Raw genomic sequence first — 15,682 nt, forward strand, 5'->3', positions numbered from 1 at the left:
AGGGATTTGGGGAGACAGTTCAGCCCATGACAGTCACTACAGCAGCTCAGATGAAACGACTTTGGGTTGTTGAGAAGCAACTTCACCCTCTTCCAGAGCATTGTGAAGGACTTCGCTGCACGCTGTGGGATGATCCTGCAGGAGGCCATGAAGTGGGCACCTACCGTCACCAAGTCCCACCTGCAGGTACTTTCTTGAAACCATCAAACTGCAGTCTCCATAAGCTCCTTCAAGCTCCCCAAAAAGCTTTACAGAGACATGGATAACTCAAAATCCAAATAGCACTAGTGTGAATGGAGACCGAAAACATCAGTCTAGGGCCTGAGAATAATAGATGCCTCAGAGGCTGCTCTGTGTTAGGAGCGCCTGTGGGATGAGTGCTGGCCAGGGCACAAGGAGGGCATCTGACAGCTCATACCAGGTGAGGTGGCAGGACTGTGGCAGGACTTGGGAGCTGCTCACAAGAGAGCACGGGCTGGTGTGGTGGATGTGGGAGGCTGCCAGATGGCAGCATCTCTAAGGGCCAAGTGCATTATTGGCACCTATGCCCAAAGGTGGGGGCCTGACCAAGGCTGGTGGAGCAGAGGCAGAGTTGGGGACTTGTGTCCCAGTAAAGCTCCACATAAGCTGCACATGGAGGTGCATGGGAGTCTCAGACAAAAACACTGGCTTGGAAACTCAGATGACCACGAGGTAAACCATGTGATGCCACAGGGTGTGAGAGGAAATAATTGCCTTAAAAGGAATCAAAGATGAGAAAAATACCTCTAGAAGGAATCTGTGTTAACAGAGAGTGGTTGTGCTGAGAGGAGCTGCTCGTGAGGTTGACCTTGGCAGCACTTTAAAGATGAAACAAGTTCAAAAGTGTTTCTGGTTGTGGAATCCAGGGAGGATAGAGCAGCCAGCTCCAAGAGCCCTGGGAGCTGTGTGGAAGCGCAGTGGCAAGAAATGATTTCCCCTTGTTCATTTACAGCAAAAGGGCCTCAGGTCGCAAGGCTGTCTGTCGTCTGAAAAGGGGAGGCCCCCTCTGATGCCTAGAAAGTTTAAGTGGACAAAAAAAGCAGCTGATAGAGCTTTTTACTGTCTCAGGCATGTCTGGCCTAAGAAGGAAATGGAAAATGAAAAGGCTTGAAGCGGTCTTGATTTTTCCACCAGGTGTCCCCTTGGCGTGCCTCTGGCCTGCCCTTTCACATCCCCTGCAGTGCGCTTACTCCCCACCCTCCATGCCCTGCCTCAGCCTTCCCCAAATCTGTCCTCTCCTCCACCCACCAGAGTAGTCTGCTTTTACTAGGATAGCTGGTCAGTGTGCTTCCCTTTTAAACTTGATCATTAGTCACTCTTCATCACCATGGTGTCCAAGGATGGGTTTCTGAGGCTCCAGGAGTCCCCCAAAACCATTGAGACAATTCTGCATGTACATGCTCCTGTACATTCTTCTTAAGGGAATTAATTGGTTCACGCCTGTAAACACCTTTGCATGGTCCTGGAGGCCTTTCCCGCCTGGCCTGCATCTGGCCCAGGCTTGCCCCCACCCTTGAGACCCTTGTCCTTGGTACTCCTGCAGTACTGAGCCCCCTGTGGTGCCCAGAGCAGGAGGCCTCCCTCACACCTCTGGGCTCTGCCAGGTATCCCATTGCCCAGCACCCTTCTCCCACTGGGTGGCCAGGTGGACACAGGTGTTGTTCTTTGTTCCTGCTGTCCAGCTCACCCAGGCCGGGCTGCCAGGATACTGCAGTAGGAGAACCGAGGCTCCACACCACACTACCTGTCTGTTGACCACAAGGCCAAGGCTTTGTGCCTTATTTGCCTTATTTACCACAGCAGATGCTCAGCAAGGATATGCTGAAAGAATAAGTGGCCCTCCCCCGTTGATGGTGCAACACCGCAGTGACTGCATGACTGCCGCTTGGGGAATTGGCCTCGTCCTCAGTCAGATGAGCAGTAGCTGATCAGAGAGGGGCTTTGACTTACTGACAGTCCCACAGCTAGCTAGGGAGGGGCAGACCCAGGACAGAAACCCAGTGTTTGGTCCATTAGCCCACACCTTAATTTATAAAGTTTTATTTTCCCCTTTAAATGAAATAGCAAGGCCAGGCACAGTGGCTCATGCTGGTAATCCTGACATTTTGGGATGCTGAGGCGGGAGGATCACTTGAGCCCAGGAATTCAAGACCAACCTGAGCAATATAGTGAGACACCATCTCTACAAAAAATTACAAAATTAGCCAAGCTTGTTGGTGTGTCCCAGCTACTTGGGAAGCTGAGGTGGGAGGATAGCTTGAGCCTAAGAGGTCGAGGCTGCCATGAGCCATGATCATGCCACCACACTCCAGCCTGTGTGACAGAGCGAGAAGACCCTGCCTCTAAAAAATAACTGAAACCCCGTGTGTTTTTCCTATTTCAGGAATATCTGAACAAACATCAGAACTGGGTGTCAGGACTGTCCCAGCACACGGGACTGGCCATGGCCACTGAGAGCATCCTTCACTTTGCTGGCTACAACAAGCAGAACACAACTCTCGGGGTACGTGCGAGCCTTCTGGAGAGCAGTGACCCTTAGACCATAGGAGCCACAGTGCAGGGGAAGGCCTAGAGCTGTCGCTTTTCATGACGTGCACCGAGTACATGCAGGGTGCTGTGGATGTCTGTTGACAATAGTAGTCGTGCAAGCCTCACCCTAGCCCAAAGAAGAGGTGGCCATTGAAATGAGTGTTTCCTTATTGTGCTTTTTTTTTTTTAATATATGGATTTATGGGGATCAGCGCTTGATATGACAATGATTAGTTTTTTATTTGAATGTCCCCATGTGAGAGGATGGAAACAGAGCTCTGCTGGACACAGGCAGTGCGATGCCACAGTTACGCTTATCTGGAGCATGTACTGGACTCCTGAACAGTTCTCTTTTCTGCAGGTGCTGAGCTGCACATGAATGCCTTCAGCTTCTTGTTCTGCTAGAGATTAATCTAGAGGACAGAGGGTTCACACAGCAATACTTTCTGAAGTTAAATTAGAGCTTAGAGTTAAATAGGATTAAAGCAGGCAGTTCCACCTGGCCATGTGACTGGGGCTGGTCACAGAGATTCTGTTGGTTAATCAATCTAGAGCCTGGCCATGTGTTCTTCCCAACTCTCTCCGAATGGAGTGTGGGATGGGATATGTGGAGGTGCAGAGGCTGAGCACCCAGGAGGAAGGGTGACAGGCCTCCCCTGGGATACCAGCAGGAGAGAGGGGCCTGAGTGCCCTCTGGCCTTTCTGGGGCCTGAAGCTATGCCGGAGAAGGCTGGTGTCTTCTCGCCTCATTTTGCTATCAGGACACTTCCCTCGAGGTCACTGCACTATCTCTAAAGACACCAGCGTAGCAAACATGGTCGAGCTGGGTCCAGCCTGCACCTGCAGGGTCACCCGCCCCAGGCCTCCTACTCTGATGGGGCACCAGGTATCAGTGCGCTGACCTGGGTGTCTCGGCCACTGGGTGGCCACAGAGACCAGAGGTGGAACTCATTGACTGTAAGTGTTTATGACAGTCATAAGCCTCTTCCTTTTTGGGGGTGGTAGGAGCAAAACTTTATTACATAAAATAGAATGTGTTCCCATTTGTAAGCCTCTTCTAGACTCTAACCAGCTGATTTGTGAAAAATCTGTTTTGCCTAAAGGATTTTGTTCTTTTTCCCCAGAAAATTCGATATGTTAGATTTTCTCTAACTTATTTTTTTAAATATTTAAACGTTAATTCTGGGGCCGGGCACGGTTGGCTCACGCCTGTAATCCCAAGGCAGGCGGATCACGAGGTCAGGAGATTGAGACCAGCCTGGCCAACACGGTGAAACCCCATCTCTACTAAAAATATAAAAAATTATCTGGGCGTGGTGGCGGGCATCTGTAGTCCCAGCTGGGCAGGAGAATGGTGTGAATTTATTTTATTTTATTTTATTTTTGTTTTCCAAGACAGAGTCTTGCTCCGTCGCCCAGGCTGGAGTGCAGGTGGCACCATCTCGGCTCACTGCAACCTCCACCTCCCTGGTTCAAGCGATTCTCCTGCCTTAGCCTCCCGAGTAGCTGGGACTACAGGTGTGCGCCACCATGTCCAGCTAATTTTTGTGTTTTTAGTAGAGATGGGGTCTCACCATGTTGGCCAGGCTGGTCTTGAACTTCTGACCTCAAGTGATCCGCCTGCCTCGGCCTCCCAAAGTGCTGGGATTACAGGCGTGAACCACTGTGCCTGGGCCCCTACTGGCTATTTTGAAATGTACAAACAATGAATGTTAACTGGAATCACCCTACTGTTCTGTCAGGTTTTCCCTTTCTGTTGCTAAACAGGAAAGGGTTGTGCTCGAAATCCTAAGGTACCCTGCCCCTGGAAAGCACAGGGAGAGGGCAGCTTCCACCACCCCTGACTGACCGCCCCTCACACAGCATTCGGAGGGGAAGAGTGATCTCTGGAGGGCAGTTTCAGAAGTATGATTTCAGGCTGGTAGGACCAAAGAACCGAGTCAACATTCCTCTGCAGGGCAGGGCACTCCTGCAGCAGCTCTTGGCAATCACCTGCTGTTCTCTTGCCTGGTTCATTGGGCAGTGAGGAGCGACGGTGGAAGGGAGGGAGCTGGCCTGCACTGCCCACCAGGTGCTGTTTGCCATGCCAGGATGTTGTGTGTGTCATTATGTTGAACCTGTAACAACATTGTGAGAGGGCCACTCTTATGCCCACTTTACAGATGAGCACATTGAGGCTCAGAGACGTTGACTTCCCAGGGTCTCACAGCTGATCAGTATCAGAGCCAAGCTCTAACTCAGTCCTGCTTGGTGCCAAAGACCATATTGTTTCTAGAAAATGTAAAGCAGTTTTACATGATCTTTTTTTTTTTTTTTTTTTAAATAAACCAGTTTAATAATTTCATGAGAAAAATCACGTATTTTTGTTCTTGTTTGCATTTTGATGTTCCCCAACACCTGTGTTTTCTTCTCCTGGTCCTCTTTCTCCACACCACGTCCCCTCAAAAAAAATCCCTCTAAACTCAAAACAGTTGAGAAGCTCACTTTCCCCATTAGTACTAATGCTAAAGGGAAATGCAAAAGGAGGTCCTTTTCAATGCACACTGTACTCTGCAGTGACCGTGGATGAACGGGAACTAAAAGGTGTGGGTTAGGAAGCCGGGTCACTGAGGCCCTGGGGCTGGGAGGCTGAGGCTGAAGCAGAGAGAGTGGCTGGAGGGGTGGAGGGGGTGGGTGGTAGTTTTCAAATATTTTTCTCCCATTCTGTGGGTTGCCTTTGTATTCAAGGTGTACCCTGTTCTGTCTCTTCCCATTAGACTGAGGAGCAGCCAGCAGATGTTTAAGAGCCTGCTGGCCTTGGCTCTCCCCTTCAGCCCCTTTACAGTCTGTAAGTGACATTTGTAAGCTGCCCACACAACTCTCAAGGAGATGGCTGTGAATGCTTTCATGGCGTTTCCATCGCAGGTGACAATTACTCTCACAATCTAGCAATTCTTTCTCTTGCAAAGGCCTACCAGTAGCAGAAACTGCCTTTCAGAGACATTTCTTCTGTAAAATTTTTTTTTAATTTCTTATGGAACATATCAAACTGCTGGGTATTCTGAAATATTTTGCTTTATTAACTTGCCAGCAGTGAAGATTTTTATTAATAGTAACCCCCAGATCCGAATGTGACTTCTTAATTGGGTTTAGGCTTAGCCATGGTAAACATGAGAAAAGGATAATGTTACCATAGTCTAAAATAATTGTTATTTGTCTGTAGGCAACTCAGCTAACCGAGCGCCCGGCCTGTGTGAAGAAAGACTACTCCAACTTCATGGCGTCCCTGAATTTGCGCAACCGCTACGCAGGCGAGGTACTTCTCTTCTCTTGTCCTTGCGTCCTAGGTCCTTTAAAGTGTCCTCTTGTTTTGATGCCTGTTGACTGCTTCCTAGTGGAAAATGAACAGAGGGTCCGGGTGATGTGGAATTCACACATTTTAGGAGGATTTAAAGGGCACATTTTACATTTTAGGAGGATCCTTTGCAGGGTCCAGCCCCGCAGGGTCGGTGGGTGTTTCTCCCCGTGTGTGGAGACAAGAAATTGTAGAAATAAAGACACAAGACAAAGAAATAAAAGAAAAGGCAGCTGGGCCCAGGGGACCACTACCACCAAGACGCGGAGACCGGTAGTGGCCCGAATGCCAGGCCCCGCTGTTATTTATTGGATACAAGACAAAGGGGCACGGTAAGGAGTGTGAGCCATCTCCAGTGATAGGTAAGGTCATGTGGGTCACATGTCCATTGGACAGGGGGCCCTTCCCTGCCTGGCAACCAAGGCAGAGAGAGAGAGGGAGAAAGAGAGAGACACCTAACGCCATTATTTCTGCATATCTGAGACTTTTAGTACTTTTATTAATTTTGCTACTGCTATCTAGAAGGCAGAGCCAGGTGTATGGGATGGAACATGAAGGCAGACTAGGAGCGTGACTGCTGAAGCACAGCATCACAGGGAGACAGTTAGACCTGCAGATAACTGTGGGTGGGCCTGACTGATGTCAGGCCCTCCACAAGAGGTGGAGGAGTAGAGTCTTCTCTAAACTCCCCCAGGGAAAGGGGGACTGCCTTTCTCCGTCTGCTAAGTAGTGGGTGTTTTTCTAGGCACTGATGCTACCGCTAGACCACGGTCCGCTTGGCAACAGGCATCTACCCAGGCGCTGACGTTACCACTAGACCAAGGAGCCCTCTGGTGGCCCTGTCCAGGCATAACAACTCTTGTCTTCTGGTCACTTCTCACTGCGTCCTTTCAGCTTCTATCACTTTATGGCCTGGTTTCTCCTAGGTTACAATTGTAGAGCGAGGATTATTATAATATTGGAATAAAGAGTAATTGCTACAAAGTAATGATTAATGATATTCATATATAATCATATGTATGGTCTATATCTAGTATAACTATTCTTATCTTACATATTTTATTATACTGGAACAGCTTGTGCCCTCGGTCTCTTGCCTCGGCACCTGGGTGGCTTGCCGCCTACAATCCTTGGCACATTCCAGAGTGTTTATGACAGTTACTTATTTTTTCCACAAGAGGGTAACTCTGTGCACACTCTGGCTACACTGAATGAAGCTTTTTAATTTTTCTGGCTTTTTTTAAAAGCAGTAACAAACATTTATGTACCATAGGCTCTTGGGTACTTGGTGAGATGTATGTATTATTATTCCGGTTTTATAAATAAACGGAGGTTCCCAAGATTAAGTAACTTGCCAGAGTCACACAAGTGGAGTGTGGTCTGGAACCACATCTTCCAACTCCACATCATGGGCTTTCACCCACCACGCCACAGTTTATTCCAGCCTGACCAGTGGCATCACATCTCTGGTCCTCCATTTCCTGCTCCATAAACTCAGAAGCTAGTCTACACCATTTCTTGTTTGTTTGTTTTTGTTTTTGTTTTTGAGACGGAGTCTTGCACTGTCGCCCAGGCTGGAGTGCAGTGGTGTGATCTCGGCTCACTGCAAGCTCTGCCTCCCGAGTTCATGCCATTCTCCTGCCTCAGCCTCCCAAGTAGCTTGGACTACAGGCACCCACCACCACTCCTGGCTAATTTTTTGTATTTTTAGTGGAGATGGGGTTTCACTGTGTTAGCCAGGCTAGTCTCAATCTCCTGACCTCGTGAGCCACCCGCCTCAGCCTCCCGAACTGCTGGGATTGCAGGTGTGAGCCACAGCACCTGGCCTAGTCTATACCATTTTTTTTTTTTTTTTTTTGAGACGGAGTCTCGCTCTGCCGCCCAGGCTGGAGTGCAGTGGCCGGATCTCAGCTCACTGCAAGCTCCGCCTCCCAGGTTTACGCCATTCTCCTGCCTCAGCCTCCCGAGTAGTTGGGACTACAGGCGCCCGCCACCGCGCCCGGCTAGTTTTTTGTATTTTTTAGTAGAGACGGGGTTTCACCGTGTTAGCCAGGATGGTCTCGATCTCCTGACCTCGTGATCCGCCCGTCTCGGCCTCCCAAAGTGCTGGGATTACAGGCTTGAGCCACCGCACCCGGCCAGTCTATACCATTTCTAAGCTCCCTGGCGACTCTGAAAGTCCATCAGTTGCCTGGTCTGAGTGGGGGTTCACTCCCTCTGAGCACTCTGTCACTTGTATGTTCTTTTCTCTGGAAAAAAAGTTATATTTGACTTTAAAAATAGGTAGGTTGGCCAAGCACAGTGCCTCACGCCAGTAATCCTAGCACTTTGGGAAGCCAAGACAGGAGGATCACCTGCGCCCAGGAGTTCGAGGATGCAGTGAACTATGATCGTACCACTATACTCCAGCCTGGGCAACAGAGCAAGACTCTGTCTCAAAGAAAAAATTATTAATAATAGTAAGGAGGGGCCGGGCGCGGTGGCTCAAGCCTGTAATCCCAGCACTTTGGGAGGCCGAGACGGGTGGATCACGAGGTCAGGAGATCGCGACCATCCTGGCTAACACGGTGAAACCCGTCTCTACTAAAAATACAAAAAAACTAGCCGGGCGAGGTGGCGGGCGCCTGTAGTCCCAGCTACTCAGGAGGCTGAGGCAGGAGAATGGCGTGAACCCGGGAGGCAGAGCTTGCAGTGAGCTGAGATCCGGCCACTACACTCCAGCCTGGGCGACAGAGTGAGACTCCGTCTCAAAAAAAAAAAAAAAATAATAATAATAATAATAATAATAGTAAGGAGGGCTGGGCATGGCTGCTCACGCCTGTAGTCCCAGCAATTTGGGAGGCCAAGGCGGGTGGATTACTTGAGGTCAGGAGTTCGAGACCAGCCTGGCCAACATGGTAAAACCCTGTCTCTACTAAAATACAGAAATTAGACGGGCATGGTGGTGCATGCCTGTAATCCAGCTGCTTGGGAGGCTGAGGTGGGAGGATCACTTGAACCCAGGAGGCGGAGGTTGCAGTGAGTCAAGACCATGCCACTGCACTCTAGCCTGGGCATCAGAGCGAGGCTCCCTCTCTCAAAAAATAATAATATTAATAAGGAGGCTGATCTTGTTGTTTGAGTTATTAATGAGTCTGAGGAAATGTATTTATCCAGTTCACATTCATGCAGTCTCACCGTGGGTCAGACCCCGGGCTCACTGCTGGGTACAAAGATGAGGGACGGGGTTCCCACCCCCGGGGAACATCTGCAGTGGTGGCACCGCCAACTTGCATTTCTAGAGGAGCTATTCTTTTAGAAGAAAGCTGTGATCAGTAGTAGCATCATTGAAATGAGCCTGTCTCTCTGCATGCATGAGCTCCACTTTGGGGCAGTGAGGCACCCGCTGTTGCCACCACAAGTGTGATCTGGTAGCTTCCAGGACCTCACCCACATTGCCTGGCTTCTATGCATAGTTGTTGATGAGAATGTTTTTGCAGGTGTATGGAATGATTCGGTTCTCAGGCACCACAGGCCAGATGTCTGACCTGAACAAAATGATGGTCCAGGATCTACATTCAGCGTTAGACCGCAGTCATCCTCAGCACTACACGCAGGCCATGTTCAAGCTGACTGCAATGCTCATTAGCAGCAAAGGTAACTCACGGAAGCACCGTGGAATTCTGGGCTCATTTCTAAATGAATGCTGGACTTCATGACCCATAGTCAGCTGGAGTCCTGGCAGGAGAAGGAGCAGGAGCTCCCTCAGTAGAGGAGTTATCTCTCATGAGTGGAAAGTCAATAAAAGGCCATTGTTGGCCCCAGCTGGTCAACTCTTGTTGGCCTATGGAAGCTGTGTTGGAGGCCTCTGACTGAGGTGTGTTCGGTTCCAGATTGTGACCCGCAGCTCCTTCATCATCTTTGCTGGGGTCCCCTCCGGATGTTCAACGAGCATGGCATGGAGACAGCCCTGGCCTGCTGGGAATGGCTGCTGGCCGGCAAGGATGGAGTAGAAGTGCCGGTAGGACCCTGACCTTGGGGTGGCACTGAGGATGGGATGGGATAAGAGACGGGAAGAGCCTTCCCTGGTGCCGCCACCGCCAAGCATGGAGACACTGGGCAAGCCCCTCACCTTCTCAAGCCTCAGTCTCCTTATAGATTCTATTATTATGTGTGACAGTCACGGAAAATAGAACATATGTTAACAGCATCCCATTGGTACCGAGAAGCCGTTATCTCCCAAAACCTCGGTAGGGGGAGCCATTTCCCTACTGAAATTGGAAGATGCAGCTTCTTGAACACCTGTTAACTTTGAATCTGATTGGGAGCAGTTGTGTTTGTCCACAGGAACGTTTTTTTTGACCTAATCGGGATCAGCCCCTTTTCCCTGCATCTGTATTTCTGGAGTTGCTACTGCAGGGGGCCCACAAGGAGGTTTATACTTACCTTTCAGCTGATTAGATAAATGCTTAAGAACAATTTTATTTTTCAAAGATCCTGTTAACTGTCAGGGTAACAGGGAATTTGACATGTTTTCTTTCTGTGTTTCTTAGGATCAGTTGAAATGAGTGGTCAGAAAGGGGGATTTTGATTTTCTTGTTTCCTCAGGAAAGTTGGACTATTTCCAAAAACGGAATTAAGATTTTCCAGGCTGGTGGCGGTGGCAGTGATGATAATACCTCACATTTGCCTGATATTTTATAACCTTGTGGGGTTTGTGTCCATCACATCATTCAGCGTTCTTAGGAAACATTTTGGTCCAGTGGGCACCTGGGGGAGGTTATCTAGTGAGGGGGACACCTGTGAAGTCAGGGAGGGTTCTGGGTTCTCAGCCTGATCAGCCTGCTTCCATCAAAGATGTGCAGAAGGGCCTGTGGAAGTCACGCTTCAGCCTGTAGGGCTCTGACTCCCGGGCAGGGCTCCTCACCTGCGTGGTGGGCATCATAACAAGAACACCTGCATCCTAGTGAGCTATCGGTAAATGACAGCTGGAGCAGCCACAGCAGTTATAGTTCTTGCCAGGGAGAGGATTCTGCAGAGACGGCTGTATACCGTTGCCACTGTAGACACCCCCTGCCATTATGACACCCAGTTTCTCCCTCCAATTCCCTGTGTCCTGTTTTCATATTTTACTGCTATATGCATTAGACCTTATAATGTTGTTTTTGTTCAAAAAAAGTCAAAAGTCTTTCAAAGAAATTAAGAAGAGGTTTTGTTACAGCTTTATAAATTTATCCAAATGTTTTTCATCACTCACACTTTTCCAGTCTTCCTGTGATCTCCTCTGCACGTGTAATTTTCTTTAACATTTCCGGTAATGCAGGTCTGCTAGAAATAAATTCTCTCATCTTAGTTCACCTTCATTTTTGATGCATGTGGATTATTTTTTCTAGGCCCAGGATTCTAGGTTGATAGTTTTTTATTTTATTGTTTTTAGCATTTCAAATATACCTTCTGTTGTCTTGCATTGTTTCTGGAGAGAAGTCAACAGTCTTTCTGTTTCTCAGTACAGCCAGCCCTCCTTATCCATGGGTTCCACATCTTGGAACCAGTTCCCCTGAGGATACCAAGGGATGACTGTATATGTTATTGTTTTTCTTTTGGCTACTTGTTGGATGTTTCTCTTTATCTTTCATTTTTAGTAGTTTGACTGTGTGTGATTTTCATTGTATTTATCCTGTTGGAATTCATTGAGCTTCTTAATTTTAGGGATTTAGGATTTTCATCAAACTTGGAAATCTTTAGGTCAATATTTATTTGTCATTTCTTTTTCTTTTCCTTTTTTCTTTTCTTTTCTTTTCTTTTTTTTTTTTTTTAGATGGAGTCTCGCTCTTTCGCCCAGGCTGGAGTGCAGTGGCGCTATCTCGGCTCATCTTGCTGCAAGCTCCACCTCCCGGATTCACGCCATTCTCCTGCCTCAGCCTCCTGAGTAGCTGGGACTACAGGCGCCCGCCACCATGCCCAGCTAATTTTTTATATTTTTAGTAGAGACGGGGTTTCACCATGTTAGCCAGGATGGTCTCGATCTTCTGACCTTGTGATCTACCCGCCTTGGCCTCCCAGGTTGCTGGGATTACAGGCATGAGCCACTGCGCCCGGCCTTTTTTTTTTTTTTTTTTTTTTTTTTTTTTTTTTTTTTTTTTTTTTGAGACGGAGTCTCGCTGTGTCGCCCAGGCTGGAGTGCAGTGGCCGGATCTCAGCTCACTACAAACTCTGCCTCCCGGGTTTTTACGCCATTCTCCTGCCTCAGCCTCCCGAGTAGCTGGGACTACAGGCGCCCGCCACCTCGCCCGGCTAGTTTTTTGTATTTTTTAGTAGAGACGGGGTTTCACCGTGTTAGCCAGGATGGTCTCGAACTCCTGACCTCGTGATCCGCCCGTCTCGGCCTCCCAAAGTGCTGGGATTACAGGCTTGAGCCACCGCGCCCGGCGACCTTTTTTTTTTTTTTAAAAAAAATTCCTGTTTACTTCCTAGGCTCCTAAGGTCAATATTTTTTAATTTTTTTTTTACCTCATTCTCTCTCTCTTCTCCTTTTGGGATTCCAGGTACACATATATTAGTGACTTGGTATTGTCCAATAGATCATTGACGTTCTCTGTAGTCTTTTTCAGTTTTTCAGGATTTTTTTCACTCTTTCATTTGGTTAATTTTTTTTTTTTTTTTTTTACCTATATGCCAGTTCACTGTTCTTTTCTTCTGCTTTATTCATTCTGCTATAAAGCCATCTTGTGTATTTTTATTTCAGATACAATTCTCAGATCTAGAAAACAACAAAAAATAAATAAATATTAAATTTAATATAAAAATAAGAAAAGGAAACAATTCCAGATCTAGGATTCTAGGATTTCTAGTTAATTCTTTTTTTTTTTTTTTGAGATGGGGTCTCACTCTGTCGCCCAGGCTGGAGTACAGTGGCGCAATCTCGGCTCACTGCAACCTCTGCCTCCTGGGTTCAAATGATTCTTCCACCTCAGCCTCCCGAGTAGCTGGGGTTACAAGCACCCGCCATCATGCCTGGCTAATTTTTGTATTTTTGTAGAGACAGGGTTTCACCATGTGAAACCAGCCAGGCTGGTCTTGGCTCGTGATCTCAGGTGATCCACCTGCCTCAGCCTCCCAAAGTGCTGGGATTACAGGCATGAGCCACGACGCCCAGTCATTTAATTCTTTTTTATAGTTTGCATTTTCTGCTGAGATTCTCTTACCTTCACCCATTCTTTCCATTATTTCTTATAAATCTTTGAGCATATTTATTGTAATTATTTTTGTATCCTTATCTGGTCTGTTCTTGTATTTGAGTCATCTGTGGGTCTGTTTCTTTTGATCTTTTTTCTTCACTGTTTGAAAGTTTTTGTTTCTATACTGGATGTTGTACATTTAAATAAAACTGACAATTGAGGACTGCTGTATATTTTCCCATAGAGAAAGAGGTCTTTATTTTTTTTTCTATTTTTTTCTTTTTTCTCTCTTTTTTTTTTTTGAAGACACAGTCTCGCTATGTTGCCCAGGCTGACCTCAAATTCCTGAGCTCAAGTGATCCTCCTGCCTCAGCCTCCTGACCCGGTAGCTGGAACTAGAGGTGTGTGCCAACACGCCTAGCTGAAGTGTCTTTCTTATGTCTGGTGGCTCCTCCTCCCACTCAGTAGCTGGTCTTGACAGGAAGTATGGGTTCTTCCTGCTTTTTACCCCACTTCCTTTTTTTTTTTTTTTTCTTTTTAATTTAAGCAAAATTGGGAAAGATATCTTAAAGGGATTTTTATACAAACCAAATTACTGTTTCGTTTGGGGTCTTTTGGAGTCCAGCTTGCACTTCCTGCCCCTGCCATCTCCAGTGGCTCAGCTGGCCTCAGGTCCCTTCGCCTGTGTCAGGTTTCTCTACCCACTCACACTTACACCTGGCACTGGCCATTCAGGTCCTCACTCCCTGTCTCTGCCACCACAAGGACCTGACCTGTCCAGTTCCCATAGTGCCCAGGGTGGGGGCTTTTTAAATTTTTTTCTACTATAAAAGCAATGTCCACTCATGATGGAAAAAGTGGAAGGTTTGAGTGTAATGAGAGAAATAAGAATCGCCCAACTTCAGAGGCAACCACTGAATCACTGATGTCTTTTCTTGCATTCCCAAAGAGATAAAGAGATGTCACACTTGCTGTTTGCATCTCAGTGTGGGGACAGTGGGGAGCCTGACCTCCTTACAGGGGTCTGGGACCTTCATTTCACTGAGAGGGGAAAGGTTCGTGATCCTTGTATGGTACTTAAAATTCATGACCCAAAATAAATGGATGTGGGCTGCACTAGGTAGTAACTGATAACTTGCTGTGGTCCTGCCATGTGCTGAGCTTGAGCAGGGCATTATATGTATATCACTCTCTTGTCCATCTAGCCCAGGCCTTGAGGTCTATGCTTACGGTACAGTTTCCCCCACACCCTGAGACTGTCCTCCTCTGGGCTTAGGAGGGGCCCGATCCTGGGAAGTCTTAGCCACACTCACTTTTGTGTGGGCCCAGGGCGCCCACCTGCCTGCACACACCTGCCTACACACTGTCTCTTGGTGGGACTCTCCACTTCCCAGGAGAGGACATGTGTGCCCTCCTCTCAGGGTCTTCTGGAAGCCTTGGTTTCACCACAAATTGTGACCGTCAGGACACAGTGCTGCTGTGGTCAGGATTCCTTTTCACATGCTGCTTCAGCCTGAGACCTTGCCGGGCCTTAAGAGTAGGGGCTGCTTGCCCGGGCGCAATGGCTCACGCCTGTAATCCCAGCACTTTGGGAGGCCGAGGCAAGTGGATCACCTGAGGTCGGGAGTTCGAGATCAGCCTGACCAAAATGGAGAAACCCATGTCTACTAAAAATACAAAATTAGGCCGGGCACGGTGGCTCACACCTGTAATCCCAGCACTTTGGGAGGCCAAGGCAGGCAGATCACGAGGTCAGGAGATCGAGACCATCTTGGCTAACATGGTGAAACCCCGTCTCTACTAAAAATACAAAAAATTAGCTGGGGGAGGTGGCGGGCGCCTGTAGTCCCAGCTACTTGGGAGGCTGAGGCAGGAGAATGGTGTGAACCCGGAACGTGGAGCTTGCAGTGAGCTGAGATTGCACCACTGCACTCCAGCCTGGTCGACAGAGCAAGACTCCGTCTCAGAAAAAAAAAGAGTAGGGGCTGCAGCTGTTCCCATTTCACAGGGCAGTGGGGGTGCTCCTGATCACGGGTCAGCCCTCACATTGTGCCTGGGGCTCCGGAGCCCGGATCCGTTCCTCTCCTCTCCACTTCCTTAGTCTAGGTGCCCTTGAACCTCTGGCCTCCCTATCTGGTCCTCAGATAAGAGTGGGTTGAATGAGCCTCCGGGGACCCCTGGGGCAGGGCAGATGGAGTACGGATATCACTAGCAGGTCCCAGGTGGTAGGAGGACAGATCAGCTCAGGGAAAGCTGCTCACAGCCTCCTTCAGAGCACTGGGACTTGAAAGCAACTGTTGTGGGAGCCTAACAGTCCTTCCCAGGGACTTAAGGCCTTTGTAATTTTTGTAGCCCTTTCGTCCTCCAGAATAAAGGGACCTTCTTGAGCCCAGGGCCTTCTCAGCACTGGCATGCCCCAGGGCTCCTCCTTCCTGCCTGGGCAGTCTGGCCAGCTCCACTGCTTACCTAGCCCAGTCACCCCTAGTCCAGGTGCATCCCTTCGGTGGCTTGGCCCACAGCCCGCGTGGTGAACTGATTAGCAGCCCCAACTAATGGGTCCAACCTCAGCTCCAGACACCCCTACACTGGTCGCCCATCTGCCATCACTGTAGATGCCAGGGTGGTTCTTCCCTTCACTGTA

At 48.5% G+C, this 15,682-nt stretch overlaps 1 protein-coding gene across 2 annotated transcripts in view; it reads left to right on the plus strand.

Annotated features, from left to right (window-relative positions):
* The window catches only part of LOC105480668 (phosphatidylinositol 4-kinase alpha), a 146,876-nt gene that overhangs the window by 102,411 nt on the left and 28,783 nt on the right, over window positions 1-15,682 (plus strand). For both annotated transcript variants that reach the window (XM_071080046.1, XM_071080047.1), the window contains exons 28-32: window positions 97-186; window positions 2,405-2,524; window positions 5,753-5,845; window positions 9,364-9,520; window positions 9,757-9,884. In XM_071080046.1, the coding sequence (XP_070936147.1) occupies window positions 97-186; window positions 2,405-2,524; window positions 5,753-5,845; window positions 9,364-9,520; window positions 9,757-9,884 (588 nt within the window). The remainder of the gene's footprint in view (window positions 1-96; window positions 187-2,404; window positions 2,525-5,752; window positions 5,846-9,363; window positions 9,521-9,756; window positions 9,885-15,682) is intronic.

This window comes from Macaca nemestrina, chromosome 15 (assembly GCF_043159975.1).
Source record: "Macaca nemestrina isolate mMacNem1 chromosome 15, mMacNem.hap1, whole genome shotgun sequence".
Taxonomy (NCBI): domain Eukaryota; kingdom Metazoa; phylum Chordata; class Mammalia; order Primates; family Cercopithecidae; genus Macaca; species Macaca nemestrina.